At 34.9% G+C, this 16,886-nt stretch overlaps 2 protein-coding genes across 4 annotated transcripts in view; one reads left to right on the top strand and one right to left on the bottom strand.

Annotated features, from left to right (window-relative positions):
• Nucleotides 1-215: 215 nt before the first annotated feature.
• On the bottom strand, nucleotides 216-6,004 carry LOC148952042 (uncharacterized). Of its 3 annotated transcripts, none has more exons than XM_089089499.1 (3): nucleotides 5,881-6,004; nucleotides 3,357-3,532; nucleotides 216-781 (listed from the first exon to the last, which is right to left on the bottom strand). In XM_089089499.1, the coding sequence occupies exons 2-3, from the start codon at nucleotides 3,468-3,470 to the stop codon at nucleotides 302-304; spliced, it is 594 nt and encodes a 197-aa protein (XP_088945625.1). In that variant the 5' UTR covers nucleotides 3,471-3,532; nucleotides 5,881-6,004; the 3' UTR covers nucleotides 216-301. The 3 variants fall into 3 exon arrangements, with proteins under 3 accessions (XP_088945625.1, XP_088945627.1, XP_088945626.1); XM_089089501.1 differs by lacking the exon at nucleotides 5,881-6,004 and adding an exon at nucleotides 5,741-5,852; XM_089089500.1 differs by lacking the exon at nucleotides 5,881-6,004 and adding an exon at nucleotides 5,731-5,851.
• Nucleotides 6,005-6,024: 20 nt separating this feature from the next.
• The window catches only part of Pdk (pyruvate dehydrogenase kinase), a 45,118-nt gene continuing 34,256 nt past the window's right edge, over nucleotides 6,025-16,886 (top strand). The window contains exon 1 of the mRNA XM_089089498.1: nucleotides 6,025-6,264. Within this exon, the coding sequence (XP_088945624.1) occupies nucleotides 6,165-6,264 (100 nt within the window). The 5' untranslated portion in view covers nucleotides 6,025-6,164. The remainder of the gene's footprint in view (nucleotides 6,265-16,886) is intronic.

The raw sequence follows: 16,886 nt of genomic DNA, 5'->3' as shown, positions 1-16,886 counted from the left end.
TCCCACTGATTGAAAAACAAGCGAAATTCTTAAAAGTCAAACACTTTCGCTGCAAAATATCTAAACATGTTAAAAATAAACCGAATCCAAGAGGCATTTGAGAACTCAATAGGTTAATAGAAAGGATTGTTAAAAACATTGTCTTTTGAATTATTGCCACGACTATCACTTTTTTAGAGATTGTTTATTAGCATGAAGTTGATTTTGATTTACCTATATAAATACAGCTGGTTTATTGAACTATAATTTAATAATTGTAACTAAAAAATAATATTGCTCCAGGAAAACAAAGTTTTCAGCATTAATAACGGAACCTTCTAATATTCAGGATAAAAGAGGTAATAGACCAATCTGGTTGCTTCTGGGGGCTAAAGTCACGGTGGAATCGAGTCAGAACCTCAATCAAAAAGGCATCTCCTGCTTCGGGCCTCCTCTTGATTCCCAAACACAGTAAATCCAGATCACATAGCATGGACAGCTCATCCTCATTAACAGCTAAAGTAGTGGTTGCCCCAAATGTTATTTTATTAATATATGGTCTGACTGTGTCGCTCAATGTCTCAGATTCAGCTTCTATCTCTTCTAGGCCTTTTAAGGACGTCAGAGGTGCTAAAGGATAGTAATTTTGATCCTGCATGCACATCAGAACTTCTTTAACAGCATCTTTGGCTGATCTTTCGAATGAAATTAAGTCAGGCATGTCAGGGTCCCATTTTTTTAGTGTACGGTCGAAATTCCAAGCTACTCTAAATGATCCAAAAAACAGCTGACAATAGCGTTTCTAAAACAGAAGAAAAATACAGTGCTGTACTAAAACAAAACAGACTAGGTTTGACAGGGTCTATACTATGCTCCTACTGCTAACAAATCATTAAAGCCCCAATCCAACTGACACGAACACAGCTGTACAGGCTCCTCTCTCACCCTTATCTGCTCAAAGCTTTACTTTTTACCCCTTCCATGAAGTTCCAATTGCCTTTACATCCTTTTATTTATAACCTCTCCCAACTAAATTTGAGGACGACCTGCATTTTGGTTGGCCAACAAACCTCCTGTTTGGACCCATCATCCATAAAAGGTAGCCTAATAGGGTTATACATGGCAAGCCATGTCTTAGCAGAGAAAGCAGAGCCAGTTGTGAAAAACCAATGAAAAGTGAAGCTAGCTTATAAGACAGGCTGATGAAAATTATACTGGCTAGTCATTCAAACACTAATCATGCTCCCATCGTCATAATTAGTTTTTATGTAAAAGCCAGCGTTAGTAATGGGTCTCAGTCATGACTTCGAAAGGTTTTCATAAATGATATACATTCCTTGAAGTAACTGACCATAAGATGAAGAGAAAGGTCAAAACTGAAAGTTTTATTAAGGTACTGAGTGTAAAAATTTAAGTTTGGCACAGGTTTGGCCACTTCTGTCCTTTTCACGATTATCAGTCTGGCAGCTTTCGTGTAGTTGTGAATAATGGAAAGCTAACCCGGCTTTTAGTTCCAGCTCTCGAATAACGCCCACTAGCCATCATAACTTCTTTCCTTATAACCCTAGAAAATGGGATCACAACCCGCTATTCTTTAAGCACATTGTTTGACAGACTGCCAGTCAAACCAATAGTTAAAACTTGTATTAGAAAGTTCCTCAGCAACCTTCTTCTACCTGGCAAAGTACCCACGTTTTAGAACCATACTTGACCAACCAACATTACCATGGCTTCCAGCATTTGAAAGCAATTTAGCCAAATGTGTGTCTAAAAAAAAAAAAAAAAAAAAAAAAAAAAAAAAAAAAAAAAAAAAAAAAACAAGGATAACAAGTCTAAAGATCTTTATAGGATGATCACCTTCATCTTAATATGACTGGCCACAACATTTTTGTGCACTTCACCAGTTTTGAAGTATTGATCAAATCCCCTCAAATTTGAATGTGTTGACATTATTACTAGCTTGTTCATTTTGTTTGACACTTCCATAATTTACAAAAGAAATTATATAATTTATTTCACTTCCTACATTGATTGATATCCTTTTTAAGTGCTTTTAAATATTTTTATTATATCTATGAACAAATGGGAAGAAATTACATGAAAAACTAGTTTTCAACTGAAGTAAAGAGCCTATTAAAACTTAAAATGAGCAGAAATTACCCAAGTTAAAGAGAAGGCTGACGAGCCTAAACGTTTCTTTCTGTCCTAAAAGATGTTTTACTGAAAATGCTGGAATTATGATTGAAGGTTTGGATTCTTCAGTATTAAAAAAAAGTAAGCACTACCACGCACGCGCAAGTCGGGAGGGGCCTTTTAGCTTGTCACCTTTCCTCCAGAAGAGTCAAGATTTTCCATATGATTTTGTTTATATATATTCCACATTACATGCCTACTCATTGTCTTGCTTTGGAACTAGCCCCCTCCCCCTTAAACAATATTATGTGGTCTTGTCTTAGCACAGCAAGTAATCATATTAACATTTTCAAAGTTTTTTTCAGTTTTCAGGATTAAATGTCCAAATGGGTTTTGATATTTTGATTTTCTCAACACCAAATTACACTAAAATTTTAATAGAATAATAATTTTAAATGTATCTGCTAGACTACTTGATGTAAAAAAGAAAAATTGACAGCAAATAGATAAGAATAATAGAAACAATCAAGCTTTGGATAATTTCCTAGGAAAAGATATGCTGTCTTGGGCTGGACAAACAAGCTTAAAGGACTGAATACTGATGTTAAATGTTTTCTGTATCCTGTGTAATAAGTTGCAATGTAAAAAAAAAACAATTGGGTGGGGCAACTTACTCTTTATTTTTATTACTTCCTGAACATTTTAAGCAAACATATTACTTTATCCTTAAGTGGAAGAGAAGCTATTTTCCAAGTAATTTCTGAACAAGACAGTGTTTGCAACTTAGTTTTGCAAAACAAAATAGTACCTTCCTCGAACCTTTTTATTCCCCTATAGCTTGAAAGCAATTTTATAGAAAAAAACAATCGTTTTTTGTTAAGATAGCATTTGGAACTCAGTTTTGCAAAAACAAATTATACTTTCACAAAAGTATTTTTTTAGCCACAGCCTGAAAGCAATAAAAAATTGTAAATAAGATAGCATTTGCAGCTCAATATTATAAAACAAAATTACAAATTCAGCAAAACTTTTTTAAGCCACACTATGAGAGCAGTCTTACAGCAGTAAAAAAAAAATTGTCTATATGATAATGTTTGTAACTAACTTTCCCAATAATTATTTACATGATTTTAAACACTACAATTTTTTTTACCATGGGAGCTTCAAGAGCAGTTTAATCCTGCATCTAAAATATATTTCTGGAAATGTAATCTAAACAAAGGTTAGCAAAGATTGATACTCACAAAAAGGTGGGGAATGATGACCCATGGCTGTTCTAAGTCATATGATCTGAGTCCAAGATTTGACCTTGAAACATGGAAGGATCTAATTGAGGTAAGGCATAGTTTTTTAAACATAATCAGTTCTTTGAACAGCGCAAATCATCAGATACATTTACACCATCAATATATTTAGTAACCTGGAAAGATAAAAAAAAATATTATATATTTGAATGAGCATTGTAAGGGAGCCAAGTCTGAAGCATGAGTTTGGCTTGATTTTTCAGTCAAGAAAAATGATGTTTCTTGCCAATGGCTTCCTTTGGAAGCTGTTTTAAGCATATTTTCAAAGTTATGGACTTGACACAAGCTCAAATTAAGGACTTGCCTAGCCCTTGGACTTCCCTTTTACAAGCTTGGACCAAGGATTTGTCTTGTCTTGACATTGGCATGTTTTGCAAGTTTTTTTTTTCTCAAGACTTGGTTTAAGCTAGCAAAAAGACAAAGATTGGTGAGGTAGCAGGCTTCAAGCAAGTTTACTTCAGGATTTTTGCTTGCTTTTGAAAGCTTAATTGCCTTTCATAGTAAAATTGATATAAGAAAAGCTGTTGTTTGGGTAATTATCATATGGAAAGCTAAGCCAGCTAGCAAATATTGCCTTTAAATTGGCAGCCAAAGTTAACCCTGAAAAAAAAGAAAAATTATAATAAAAAAATTGAAGTTTCAGTTCAAAATTGTTCTCTTACATTAGGCCTAGGGCCAAATGATGTCTTTGTCATACTCATAGTAACCTATGGTAATCTCAGAATACACAGGAAAAAGTAATTAGCCTTTTTATTACTGAGCAGACAATTGCATCATGGATGCAACTGTATCCCAGAAACAAGTGCAACCATTTTGGATCAGTTTTATAGTGGTATTCATAAATATAATAAGACTCTGTTTTGGTCAATGGCATGTATTATGGCAATTTAGTCTGAAAGTGAGCATTAAGCTTTGTCAAGTATTGCTAAATTAGCCATGCTTTCATTTATTAATAGAGTAAGAGGCAAAAATTTCAATATTTTGGCAATTGGAGCTTATAGAACTGAGAGATATAATTTCATTTCCTTTAATGTATTGTGAGCTAAATTATGTTTCAAGAAATGTGTTTATTTCACAAAAAAAGACACTGAGCAGTGCTTGTCTTAAAATACTATACAAAAATGGATAATGTACTGTGCTGATTAAAACAATCTAAAATACCTCTCTTGAACAACAACAGATTGTCAGTATGAGCAAGGTGCTCCATAGCTGATATGTTTATTGGCAAAACTAAAAACTTATATATTCAAGATTTGGCAGATAAATCTTATGTGCATGCTAATATGGCACCTGGGGTGTGTGCCACCCCCCAACTTTTTTGGTATTTGGTAAAATTTACAAAGATTGCCTGCCCCCCCCCCCAATAAAATGAGCCTCAGGATGCCCCTGGTTGCACAGACACATAATCGGATTGCAAAAGAAAAACAGGCAACACTATTCAATGCTCCTTCAAAAAATAACAATAACTAGACTACCATCCTAGCCATCTCCTAGTGCCTAGATTTAGTCATATGCTATATACAAAATTTAACTAGTTTTGTTGGTTTATATTATTTTTTTGTGATTGTTTCTAATCAGCTGTTAGGTCATAATAATGACCTAAATCAGAAAAAAAACAGTTAAGTTTGCAGCCTACATAAACTAGGGCTATATCTAGGCATAAAAAAGCAAGAGAAGGGGCTGAGATACAATCAAAACTTAGCAATTATTACCTTATAGAGGGTATTGAATGGGGAATAAAATGTGTATTTCTTTTTTTTCCTATCTGATCCCTGTATTATAAGATACACTACCAACATTTAATTTTTTTTATTCAGCTGGGCAATGCTATAAGACACTGTCTGTGATTCTAGTTGCTATTAATGTTAAAGCTATGTTCAAGCACCAGCAGGGCCAGATTTAAAGCTTTAGCATTTCTAGGCCCAAGGGTTTTGACTGATCTGTCTTTGCAAGATTTTCAGAGAAAGCCCTGAAAATTCTGGGATAGTGGAAGCACTGAACAGAACACAAATGGTGAGCTAAAAGTAACAAAAAAGAGACGGGATACTGAACTCTTAGTTGCCACAGAATTCCTGTGTTGTTTTATAAGCACTTTTCTGTGAATAAGCAGCATGGTAGCAGAGTGCACCTGGCACTTTGACAATAAATCATGTGTGTCTAGCTTTTGATAGAAAAAAAATCACTCAGTGATGCTCTATTGCACCCCTGGCATTGTACACCCCTAGGACTGGACCTATTATTTATCCTAGCCTGAGCACCAATGTTCATTCCCAGTCAGTTTTTGTCAGTCTATAGGCTATTAATGGGCAATAACCTAGCCGCACTCTGTGATAGCTTTCATCTTCTTCAAAATATCTACTCATCTCACTAAACTGTATCCTTTAAACTGTAAATATGGAAAACTTTCTGATACTGGTTGGAGTAAACTGTTATTAGGAAAATTATTCAGCATCTAAAATAAAACCTTTCAATGTCACGTGTTTCAATTTTGAAAAAGTCGCACCACACAGGTCATCTTAACAATAAGACTCTAGATGCCAGATGAAAAGTAGGCGGTCCTTCATATACGTCATAGATTAGAATCAAATTTTCATGTAACAAATTGGTATTGAGAGAATAAATAAATACTTGACAATAATCATCCGAAGGTTGATTAGATGAAATTGAGGTATAGAGGATATAGGACATACTGTACCCTAGTTGAAGGTGTAAGACATTCGCTTGTTGGCAGCTGATAACCAGACGAGAATGAGGCTGACAAAAGTTGTGTTCACTTTGGCAAGACATATTGAGCAGTATGCCAAGTACTCCCCATCCTCCCTTTCAGTCAAGCAGTTCATGGATTTTGGTAAGTCACTATTTATACCCTTCATACAAAACGGGGGTGGGGTTAAGAGTCGGAAACATTTTATGTAAATTAGTAGGCTTAGGCTAGCATTTTTTCAATTTTATTAAGCCTGGGCTTTGCCTTTTCTTATGTAGCCTATAATGAGGGCACTGGGTTTTGAAAACCTTGGGTAGAAATAGACACGGCTAGCTTACAGCATAAATAAGCCCAAAGGAAAGTGCTTTTGAATTTCATAGGCTATCCTTTTTTAATCCTGATTTGTGTGGGTTTAAAAATTTAAAAAAAAGGTGGGTAAAATTCTACTTTAGCTACTTTTGGCACATCTTTTTGCACATCTTTAAAACCTTATAAATTGGGATTGAGCAAAGTTGTGAAGCTGAAAACAATTTTGTTGTACTTCATTTAAGCAGAAGATTTATTTTGCAAGGTTTCACTTCTATAACTCACATATTTTTAAAGGTCATAAAGGTCAGGACCCTCTAGAGGTAGAAGGAGTGGAGGTAGGTACTTCTAAATACCTTCCCAGGACATATTTTAGTCTATGGACCCATCCCTGAAAGTTTCATTTTCTTAACCTAAACCCTTTCCAGGATGGTCAAAAGAAGTAGCTAAAGTAAAATTTGGTAAAATTCTACTTTAGTTACTTTTGGCTATGCTGGAATAGGGTTAGGTTAGAAAAATGAAACTTTCAGGAATGGGTCTACAGGCTAAAGTATGTCCGGGAAGGTATTTTGAAGTACCTATCTCTAATCCTTCTCCCTCTAAAGGGTCCTGAAATTTGCCTACATGACAGGTCTATACCCATTGAAATTTTGACAAAACAACATTTTACATTAATTTTCAGTTATCAGTTTCTTTTTCTCTGGCTTTAGCTCTGAAAATGCAATTTCAGTTATTAGAGCAGAATTTTAAGCCATATCAATAGTCTATTTCCAAAATTTAGGAAATGTATTTGCATAGGCTATCTTTAAAACCTTATAATTTGGGATTGAGCAAAGTTGTGAAGCTGAAAACAATTTTATTGTACTTCATTTAAGCAGAAGATTTATTTTGCAAGGTTTCACTTCTATAACTCACATATTTTTAAAGGTCATCAAAGGTCAGGATCCACTAGAGGGAGAAGGAGTGGAGGTGGGTACTTCAAAATATCTTCCCGGGACATACTTTAGCCTGTAGACCCATCCCTGAAAGTTTCATTTTCTTAACCTAACCCCTCTCCAAGATAGTCAAAAGTAGCTAAAGTAGAATTTTACCTCATCTACTCCTAATCCTTTAAGCCTTAGAAACAGGAAGGAGTAGATATTGGTGAAGCATTCCTAGACATGGTCTTTTTGAATTATAATAGCCTAACTCTATAGTAACAAAAGAATAATGTCATTTGATTCCCTATTCAACATTGCTTGCAAATATAGGCCTAACCTAATAATTGCAGATTGTAACAGTAAAGTTCTAGATGAAGGGCTTTTGTCTATCTTAAAAAATAGTTGAAGAAGGTGAATAAACCCAGAGACTCAATGCTTGCTTGTGAAGGTGATTTGAAGTACCCCACTCTCCCCTCCAAAGGATACCAATCTTCACTTAAATGACCTTTTGCAATCTTTTCTGAAAATATAAGACCACAGAAACTCCATAATCTAGACATATACCCAATAGAATTAGCCATACTTTTAAATAAAGATTCATATAATAATCTACAAAAGTCAAATTGGTGAGTGTATCATAGGCTATAGAATAAAATTATGTAAGTTTCAAGCTTAATGTTGCTTTTTGCTTTCATTTGAAAATTGTTTTTTAATTTATTTCTTTTTTTAATTGGTCATTTTGGTTAGAAGTAAGGTCTAGGACCCTAGAATGTTCAACATTTTTCTAGGAGGGATAGTACAAGGTTGAAAACACCTGCCCAGGCTGTTACTTGCAGTATATGTTCATTTTTGAAAGGTTTCTCCTCTGGCCCAAAACTCTTACAGGTTCATGAGGTATCTGAGGCCAAAGCTTATATCAGAGCTGTATCCTGGGGTCTCCACGGTTTAACCCCCCCCCCCATTTGTATATTGGATGTCAAAATGCAGTTCAAAGAACTATTTCTAAAAACTATTTGTCCAACTTGTAAATTGGTCTTAAAACAAAGGTAAAAAAAACCTTATAAGAGACTAGTAGACAAAATTGGTGGGTATGAACCCTTTTCTCTTCTGGCTTTGCTCACCTAGATTGGTGGCATCAATTCATGGAAATTGGGGGTTGGGGCAATTTTGGGTAAAATTCTACTTTAGTTACTGTTACCTATCTTGGAAAGGGTGAGGTTAGCGAAATGAAACTTTCAGGGATGGGTCTACAGGCTAAAATATGTCCTGGGAAGGTATTTTGAAGTACTTATCTCCTTTTCCCTCTAGAGGATCCTGAAATTTGCCTACATGACAGGTCTACCAACTGAAATTTTGACAAAACAAAATTTTACCTTAATTTTCAGTTATAAGATTCTTTTTCTCTGTCCTTAGTTCTGAAAATGCAATTCCTGTTATTTGAGTAGTATTTTAAGCCATATCAATGTTAATTTTCAAAATTTAGGAAATGTATTTGCATATCTTTAAAACTCTATAAATCAGGATTGAGCAATAAAACTCTATAAATCAGGATTGAGCAAAGTTGTGAAGCTGAAAACAATTTTGTTGGACTTCATTTTAAGCAGAAGATCTATATCACAAGGTTTCACTTTTATAACACACATATTTATAAAGGTCATCAAATGTCAGGACCCTCTAGAGGGAGAAGGAGTGGAGGTAGGTACTTCAAAATACCTTCCCGGGTCATACTGTAGCCTGTAGATATATCCCTGAAAGTTTCAGTTTCCTAACCAAACTCCTTTCCAAGATAGCCAAAAGTAGCTAAAGTAGAATTTTACCCAATTTTGTTCTTTTGCTATGAAAATACAAAAAACAAGCCATTTTTCAACGAAAATACAAAAAAAACGTCGGAAATCTAGGGGGAATGGTGCCCACCCTCACCGCCCCCAATTGATATCACTGATCTAGATGAACAACTTTCTAAGTAGGCAAGAAGCTATTGCACTGCAATTTTAATTTGGATACAGAGATTTTTGGCTTGGTGAAGATATTCAGTTTGATTCAGTGTGATCCTATTTCCGAACTAATGGTAATCAATCATGGGTATTTGATTCAAGACGCAAGTATTGTATGCGTGGGTATTTGATTCAACATTCAAGTATTTGAGCATAATAATTAGTTCTGTGTTCGTATCTTCACGGTTTATCTGTAGTATCACTGATATCGAGAACCCCCCCCCCCCTTCCTGATTGTTTACACATCTTCCTTCTTTCATGCTTATAGTTCGTTTGAAACGTCCCCGTGGCTTTTTTTTCTTCTAGATAAATCCGATGTGCTCTAGAAAGATAATTGTTGGTGTTTACATGCCTGACGGCATGCTAGTTTCCTTTATTTATGTTTCTATCAGCCAAACAGATGGTTGTTGACGGAGGTGTGACTGCAGAGAATATTGCGTTGACAAACCAGTTTTAGAGTATATATAGGCAGACAAGTTTTAAACCTAATTATAAATCCCTTATGAATTGGAATTTGGAAACATTATTTTAAAAATAAAGCCTAACTAGGCTACAAGAGCGGATCCAGGATTTTTGTTCGGGGGGGGGGGTTACTAATTTTCAACTCGGTTTTCGACTAATTTTACTAATTTTTACTAAGGTTTTACTAATTTTCGACTCGGTCAAAAATTTGGGGGGGGGGTGGGTCAAACCGGGTAACCCCCCTGGATACGGCCTTGGTAGGCTAAATGGGAAAAATCTACCTTGGCCGCTCGCCATGATATCTCCTAGGATTTAACTATTTTTACACAATGTCACACCTGCTCACAAAAGAGCCAAGATTTGTGAATCAACTGTGTTTTTTCCTTGATTTTAACGTCATACTTTGGTACTTTCCCATTATGTGGACACCTCGGCTATAGACAGCTGGGCCTCCACTCTCGAAAGTTAAAATTCGGGGACAAGTCTTAAAAATTCGGGGAGTTTTCGGGGAAAAGTCTTCAAGATTCGGAGAAAAATAAAATGGAATTTCGTTGCAAAAATTTGGAGCCAAAATTGGTTTTAGCTTCGTTTTCAGGCTTAAGTAGGGCTTGTATCTGCGTAGTAAATCAAGCTTTTTACAAAATAGGTTTTAGAGCCCGGGATTGGAACACATAGCTGAAAACACTTATTGCTGATATTGCGGCAGAAACTTCAAAAGTGTTTCCAAAAAAAGAAAAATAGTGAACACATGTGAACTGTAAATACCAGTAGCAATTTTTTATTGAGTCATTAATCACAGAAACTCATTAATAATATTTAAAAACAAATATTGTTTGCGGTTTCTAGATAAGTAAATTAAATAGACAAATTCAACCTAAAAGTACGGGGTAATATTAAAACTTAAAACACAAGAACTAAACAAGTAAATTTAAACTTAATTCAAAAAGGGAATTTTGACGACCATTGAGGCATTGTTGGTTTTTCATGCTGCTTCTAAGGACATGGGTGTTTACCCCCCCCCCCCAAAAAAAAAAAGATCCTCCCACGGAAAAACGGAAAATACCCCTCCCCCTTCTCACAAAAATATACCCCACAGAAAGCACGAATGCTCCTTGTTTCTACTATGCTTTTCTTTCTTTTGGTTACCTCATAATTAATATATAGTCACCGATTAACCCCCAACCCTCCCGCCAACCCTGTGACCATCCGTATTCCAAATATAATACTTATTGCAGTCTCATTTTTATACCAGCCCATCTAATGCCTGGACATGATAGCTGTAAGCTATATTACAAATCATATAAAATGTACTAATTCTTTTACTTCGCACTAACATTATTTGGCATTATTAACCAACTGTTCGTGATAAATATGTCCGAAAATATTTAAAACTTGACAAGAAAACAGTACGAGCCTAATACCCAAATTTTTACTTTAAGCTGTATTGTAAATTTTCGTATGGATAATATTTTTGGGGTTACTTCCGTTTAAATCCTCTATTCCTCGACCTTTTACATAGTCTGTAGCTAAATTTCGCCTCATTTGGAGGGGGAGGGAGTTGTGCATTTTTTATGGTAAGAAGATCGTATTTAGGGATTGTTCTTAGGAAGAAATAAATTATTCCACATTTTCTTAAAAAAAAAAAATTATCTCAGAATTAGCCTTCATACAGGGTTATTAATTGTTAAAGCATTAGAAGTTGTAAAGGTAGGCCTTAGATATTTAAAAAATTTACTTGGCTATACCGAATTTGAGTAGAATATATTTTCAGTAAAATTTCCTTTGCCTAACTAACAGGTTTGCAAGACCGTAAAAAGTTCCTAAAACTGCAGTTTAAAATATTACGCCAACTGAAAATATTACACGGGCGAAGGGACCAGAATAATAATTGTGAGGGAGTGCTGGGCGAATACGTTTGAGGATAAAGGGTGGTATGACAAATGCAATTCTCATGTAAAAAGAACTTTAAATTTTACACACCGAATGAAACAAAAATTTAAATGGTAAGAATTCCTGGCAAAAAGATCAATTTCTTCAATATATTATGCGTTCAATTATTAAGTATTAAACATTAATACATCATGTCCAATACCGAAAATAGGAAAAGAAAACCAAATTTGAACTTATGATTCGATTTTCAAAACAATTCTCTTTCTTTAGAAGTTCAATTTCAAAATCCAGAATCTAACTGAGCGTTCCGTTAAACAACTTCAATTATAATTATTGGCTAATTTTTTCAAGATACTTCACCATGAATGATGTAAATGTAAGAATCTTATAGAATTTGGAATACTGCATTCGAAATTATTAAATCTAAATAAAAGAAAGTGATACTATTGTGATCATATAAAGAACCGTCTATAATTAAATTGTATCGGTCTGGTTCTTATGCAAAGTAACACAGGAGACGAAGATTGACGAACAAGAGAGTAGTGAAAAATTATGGTATGTAAAGTAATGTTTGCTAGGGATAGTCACTAGGGGTCAAATCGTGGTTGAGTGATTTTCGGGGATTCGGGGGATTTTTTTTTTTCGGGGAGACACATAGATTTTTGGGGATATCCCCGAAAATTCGGGGATAGTGGAAGCCCTGGTAGACAGTCGAATGAATGCTGTGTTGGAGACTCGTAAAGCGGGTAAATGTTATCTAAATTGATCGAAGAGCGAGGTTTCTCATAGAATTTACGATATTTAGACTGTTGTTTTTTGGGGTTTAAGGGGAGAAAAGGTACCTAGGTTAGGTTATATATTTAATATATGCTATGCTTTACCCCCACCCACCCCCTACTGTGCAAATATATAGCCCAAATTTGTTTATAAACTATTATATATTCATCCTATTTTGTTTTATTTCATTAGTATTAACCAAACTTTACTTTTTATAGGTGTCCACATAATGGGAAAGGACCTCCGTCTCTTTCCTAGTAATGCTATGTATTTTTATATTCAGCTAGATTTATCCTACAGATAGAAAAATTCCCTTCTAAGCTTCCATCTTTTCCAGTTTGTCGAACTCTGACTAGTCAATCACAAATTTATGTTTGAAGATTGTTCAACTCGAAAGTCTAATAAGAGGATGAATAAGTGTGACTATAATGTGGCCGGGCATGAGTCTAATGTAGACACGTGGGGGAATGTCGCGTCTAGTCTTGTTCATACCATTTTTCGGCTATTTACCAGAACTATTCACCCCTCCTCTCTGAAATAATTTCTTGTGTTTGCGCCTGATTCTAAGATATTCCTATGCTCTTGTCTGGGTAGTCTTTCAGCTTATTTCGTAATTATTTTTCCCTAGTTTCACTGATTTCAATCGCATTTAATTATAAGAAGTTTAGTGCTTTAATGATTTCCGGGTCAATGAATACTAAAAAATGCAACATTTTCAAATAGATATTCAATCAATATAGGTCATGGTCAAGTAAATGTATTTTACTTGGTTGGAAAAGGAACAAAAATATGCCATAGGGACCCAAAAAAATCCGTTGAGGGACATCTGAGAAATTCCCGAATCTATTTAGTAGTCTTTAAATTATTGGGTTGCTTGAATTTATACTAATTTGTGCAATCTTTGCATTTGACCTCTTCTTGGATTGTATCTTATTGATATAGTTGAGGATGTTTCGTAAACTTGTTCGTTTTTAAGCTTTCTTGAACAATGCATTAATACAAGGAAAACAAAATTTGCTTGAAGTCTAATGGTGTTTATGAAAAATGAGCCAACTTTTTAAAGCAGACTCTACAATGTCCTGCAGTAACCCCCAGACTGAATTTGCCCCAACAGCGCATGAAGATATTCTTAATTGTAGCAAAAGATCATGGACAACAAATACTACTAATACAGAACCAAGCCACCTGACGCCAACACAGCCGCGCACGCTCCTCCACCATTTCAATCTATTTAAAGCCCTCCTATTTGCACCCTCCCAAGAAGTTTCAATTTTTTTTCGGACTGCTTTTCCTTTGACCCTTATAGTGTAGTTTACCGAAAAGGTTGGTCTTTGGCAATTTGCCATCCTATATCCGCAGAATCTGTCTTTACCATCTCAACTTCTATCTCATTACAGCCCTGGAAAACGGGATACAACCACATTTTTCGTAAAGCTTACTTTCTGCAATATGATCAGTACCCAAAATAATCCGTTGACAATTCCTCTGGGGAAAAATCTAATGAATCCTCCGCCTTTCTGAGCGCCCACTCTTCAGAACCATATTTGACCACTGCCGTCACTGTAGCTTCCAAAACAGGGTTGCCACCCTGACCTAGAAGAATTTACTAAATCGGAGAGGAAAAATTTACTAGATCGCATCTGTTTTTACTAAATGCTCAAAAAAATTTTTTGCGCGTGCGGCTACGCCGCACGCGCACCATCAAGCATAGAATTTACTATAGGAGGATAATAAATACGATTTTTCACAATCTTTTTTTCTCTTTTCCTATTTCCTTTCGTTTCCATATTACGATTGAAAATTCCGGAAACCTACAAGTTCAAAAATCCTTTTTTTGGATATATATATATATATATATATACATATATATATATATATATATATATATATATATATATATATATATATATTTCTACTTACTTTTAATTTCTCTCAGCAGGCTCCTTTTTCTCAATAAAAATTTTCAAACGGAGGAGAATCACCTTGGGTGGTTTGCTTTTGTTTTGATTCCAATAGATTCCCAATCATCACAAATCCATGTTTCATTATAGCTTCATTTTTAGTTGGTAAGATTTGATACACAGAAAGCTGATTTTGTCGACCTTTAGACGCCGTAAGTGAAGTGTCTGTTTATAAAAATAGGTAACTGCTTGTTTGTCTCTTTAAGAGACAGACAAGCAAAATTGTAAAACAGACAAGCAAAAATCGTAAATTGTCATATATTTACGATAATTTTTCCCCTTAACTCCTGGAAAATAAAAAAAAGTTTTGTTTACTATAAATCATGACTTTTTACTAGTTTTTACTAGATTTCGGGAAATTTACTAGATCCTCTAAATTTACTAGATTTTTTTTTTACTAGATCTAGTAAAATCCTACTGACGGTGGCAACCCTGTTCCAAAATTCTAAACTTGGCTCGTAGACTTATAACAAATTATGTACAAGTTGACAAAAAGACTATCACAAACCATAGTGGTTTTGTGATAGATTCGCATTTCTTAGTAAAAAAAAAAATGCACTAACAAAATAATACAATAACAACATGTACTTACAACTGTAACACAACAGGTAACAGTCAGAAAATACAAAAGTCATAAATATAGGACATAATTATAATACTTTATAGGTCATAATATAAAAAGATAAAAGAACAACAAATAAAATAACCAAATTTTCAAAAATTAAAAATAATATATACAAAACAATTAAAATTTTTGGCAAACTTACGGGTCATGATTTTGGTTGATTTTATTTGTATAAAAGGGAATACAAGTTTTTTTTTTATAACGTATGGGAGAAATGATGGGGATGGGTTGGGATACTATGCAGGGGTGGCGATTTCTTATGGGTGAGTGGCAGCTAGGAAAGAGGTTTTCAGTACGGGGGTTTATTTGTGCTGACTTTCCAAAACGGAGGTGCAAATGTTTTCTTCTGGACTCGAGGGTATCAAGTTTTGAAGTTTTAAGGAGGTAGTAAAAGTAAGTGATATGAGAGGTAGTAACAACTAAGGTGGTAGTAGTCAGTGGTGGTTCTAGGCCTGGGCAGAGGGGAGCTGCCTCCCCCCCCGTTTTTCTGATATTAAATTCCTTTTATTGTATATTTTATGCTGCCCCCCTGACTATGAGGCCTAAAACAGTCAGTGGTTGTGTAAGTAGCATTCATTGTGGAAGTAGTGATTATAATAACTTGATCAACCTAAGCTACCTTGTTGTGGTGGCGCACACTAAATGAGGTTGAACCCCACTGTTCGAAAAGGAATATGTTTTACTCTCTGATAATAAGTAGTCCTACAATAACTTCTTGAAAATGTAGATTCCCAAGATCTAAATTAGGGGTTGTCCAACGGTTTTGTGTTTATTAAATTAAAAAAAACAAAGTTTTTTCAGCTGAAAGTAAGGAGCAACATAAAAACTTAAAACGAACAGAAATTATTACGTGTATGAAGGGGATTGTCCCCTCCTTAACAACTCGCTCTTTACGCTAAATTTTGACTCTTTCTCGCAACTTTACTTTATGAAACAATAAAAAACTTTTAAAAGAACCCCACTGTTCAAAAAGGAATATGTTTTACTCCCTGATAATAAGTTGTCCTTCAATGACTTCTTGAAAATGTGGGTTACCAAGATCTAAACCAGGGGTTGTCCAACGGTTTTGTGTTTATTCAATTAAAAAAAAAACAAAGTTTTTTCAACTGAAAATAAGGAGCAACATTAAAGCTTAAAACGAACAGTAATTATTACGTTTATGAAGAGTATTGCCCCCCCTTCAACAACTCGCTCTTTACGCTAAAGTTTTTTTTAGTACTTTGAAAACAGCCTCCTATTGTTCTAATTAAACGACCCTTTTGTTTCAGGTGTCGTTCTTAAAGAATTGGGACAAAATTCAAGCTTAAGAGTAAAGAGCGAGGTGTTGAGGGAGCAATCCTCTTCATACACGTAATAATTTCTGTTCGTTTTAATGTTGCTCCTTACTTTCAGTTGGGAGGAAATCTGGCCCCACCTCCACTGAGAAACCCCCTCCCCACGGAACTATCCTTTAGACAATTCAATCCCGGTGAAAATTTACTCCAGACAATTACCCTTAAAAACTCCAAGTGTAAAATTCGACAGAAGAGAGAAAGGAAGCCACTTAAAAAAGAATTTTGTATAGGAATTCTATCAAATTTCCCCTGACAAGTTCACCCCCTGGAAAATTCCCTCCTCATAGAAAACTCCCCCGTGGAAAAACCCTGATCAAGAAATTTGCCCCTCTCCCAAATGAACACATACTTCAAAATAAAAAATACTATGTGCAAAAAATGGGCAAATTTATGACTTAAAGATTGTTCCCCTGGGGCTGTGGGGGGTTCTTTTTGTCACTTAAAAAGGGCACTATAATTTTTAATTTCTGTTCGAATGAGCCCTCTCATGATATTTT

The sequence above is a fragment of the Artemia sp. Qi Xiang Cuo genome, chromosome 5 (genome assembly GCF_049724085.1).
Source record: "Artemia sp. Qi Xiang Cuo chromosome 5, ASM4972408v1, whole genome shotgun sequence".
NCBI lineage: Eukaryota > Metazoa > Arthropoda > Branchiopoda > Anostraca > Artemiidae > Artemia > Artemia sp. Qi Xiang Cuo.
Note: the sequence above shows the minus strand (reverse complement) of the source record. Positions and strands in the feature narration are given on the sequence as shown.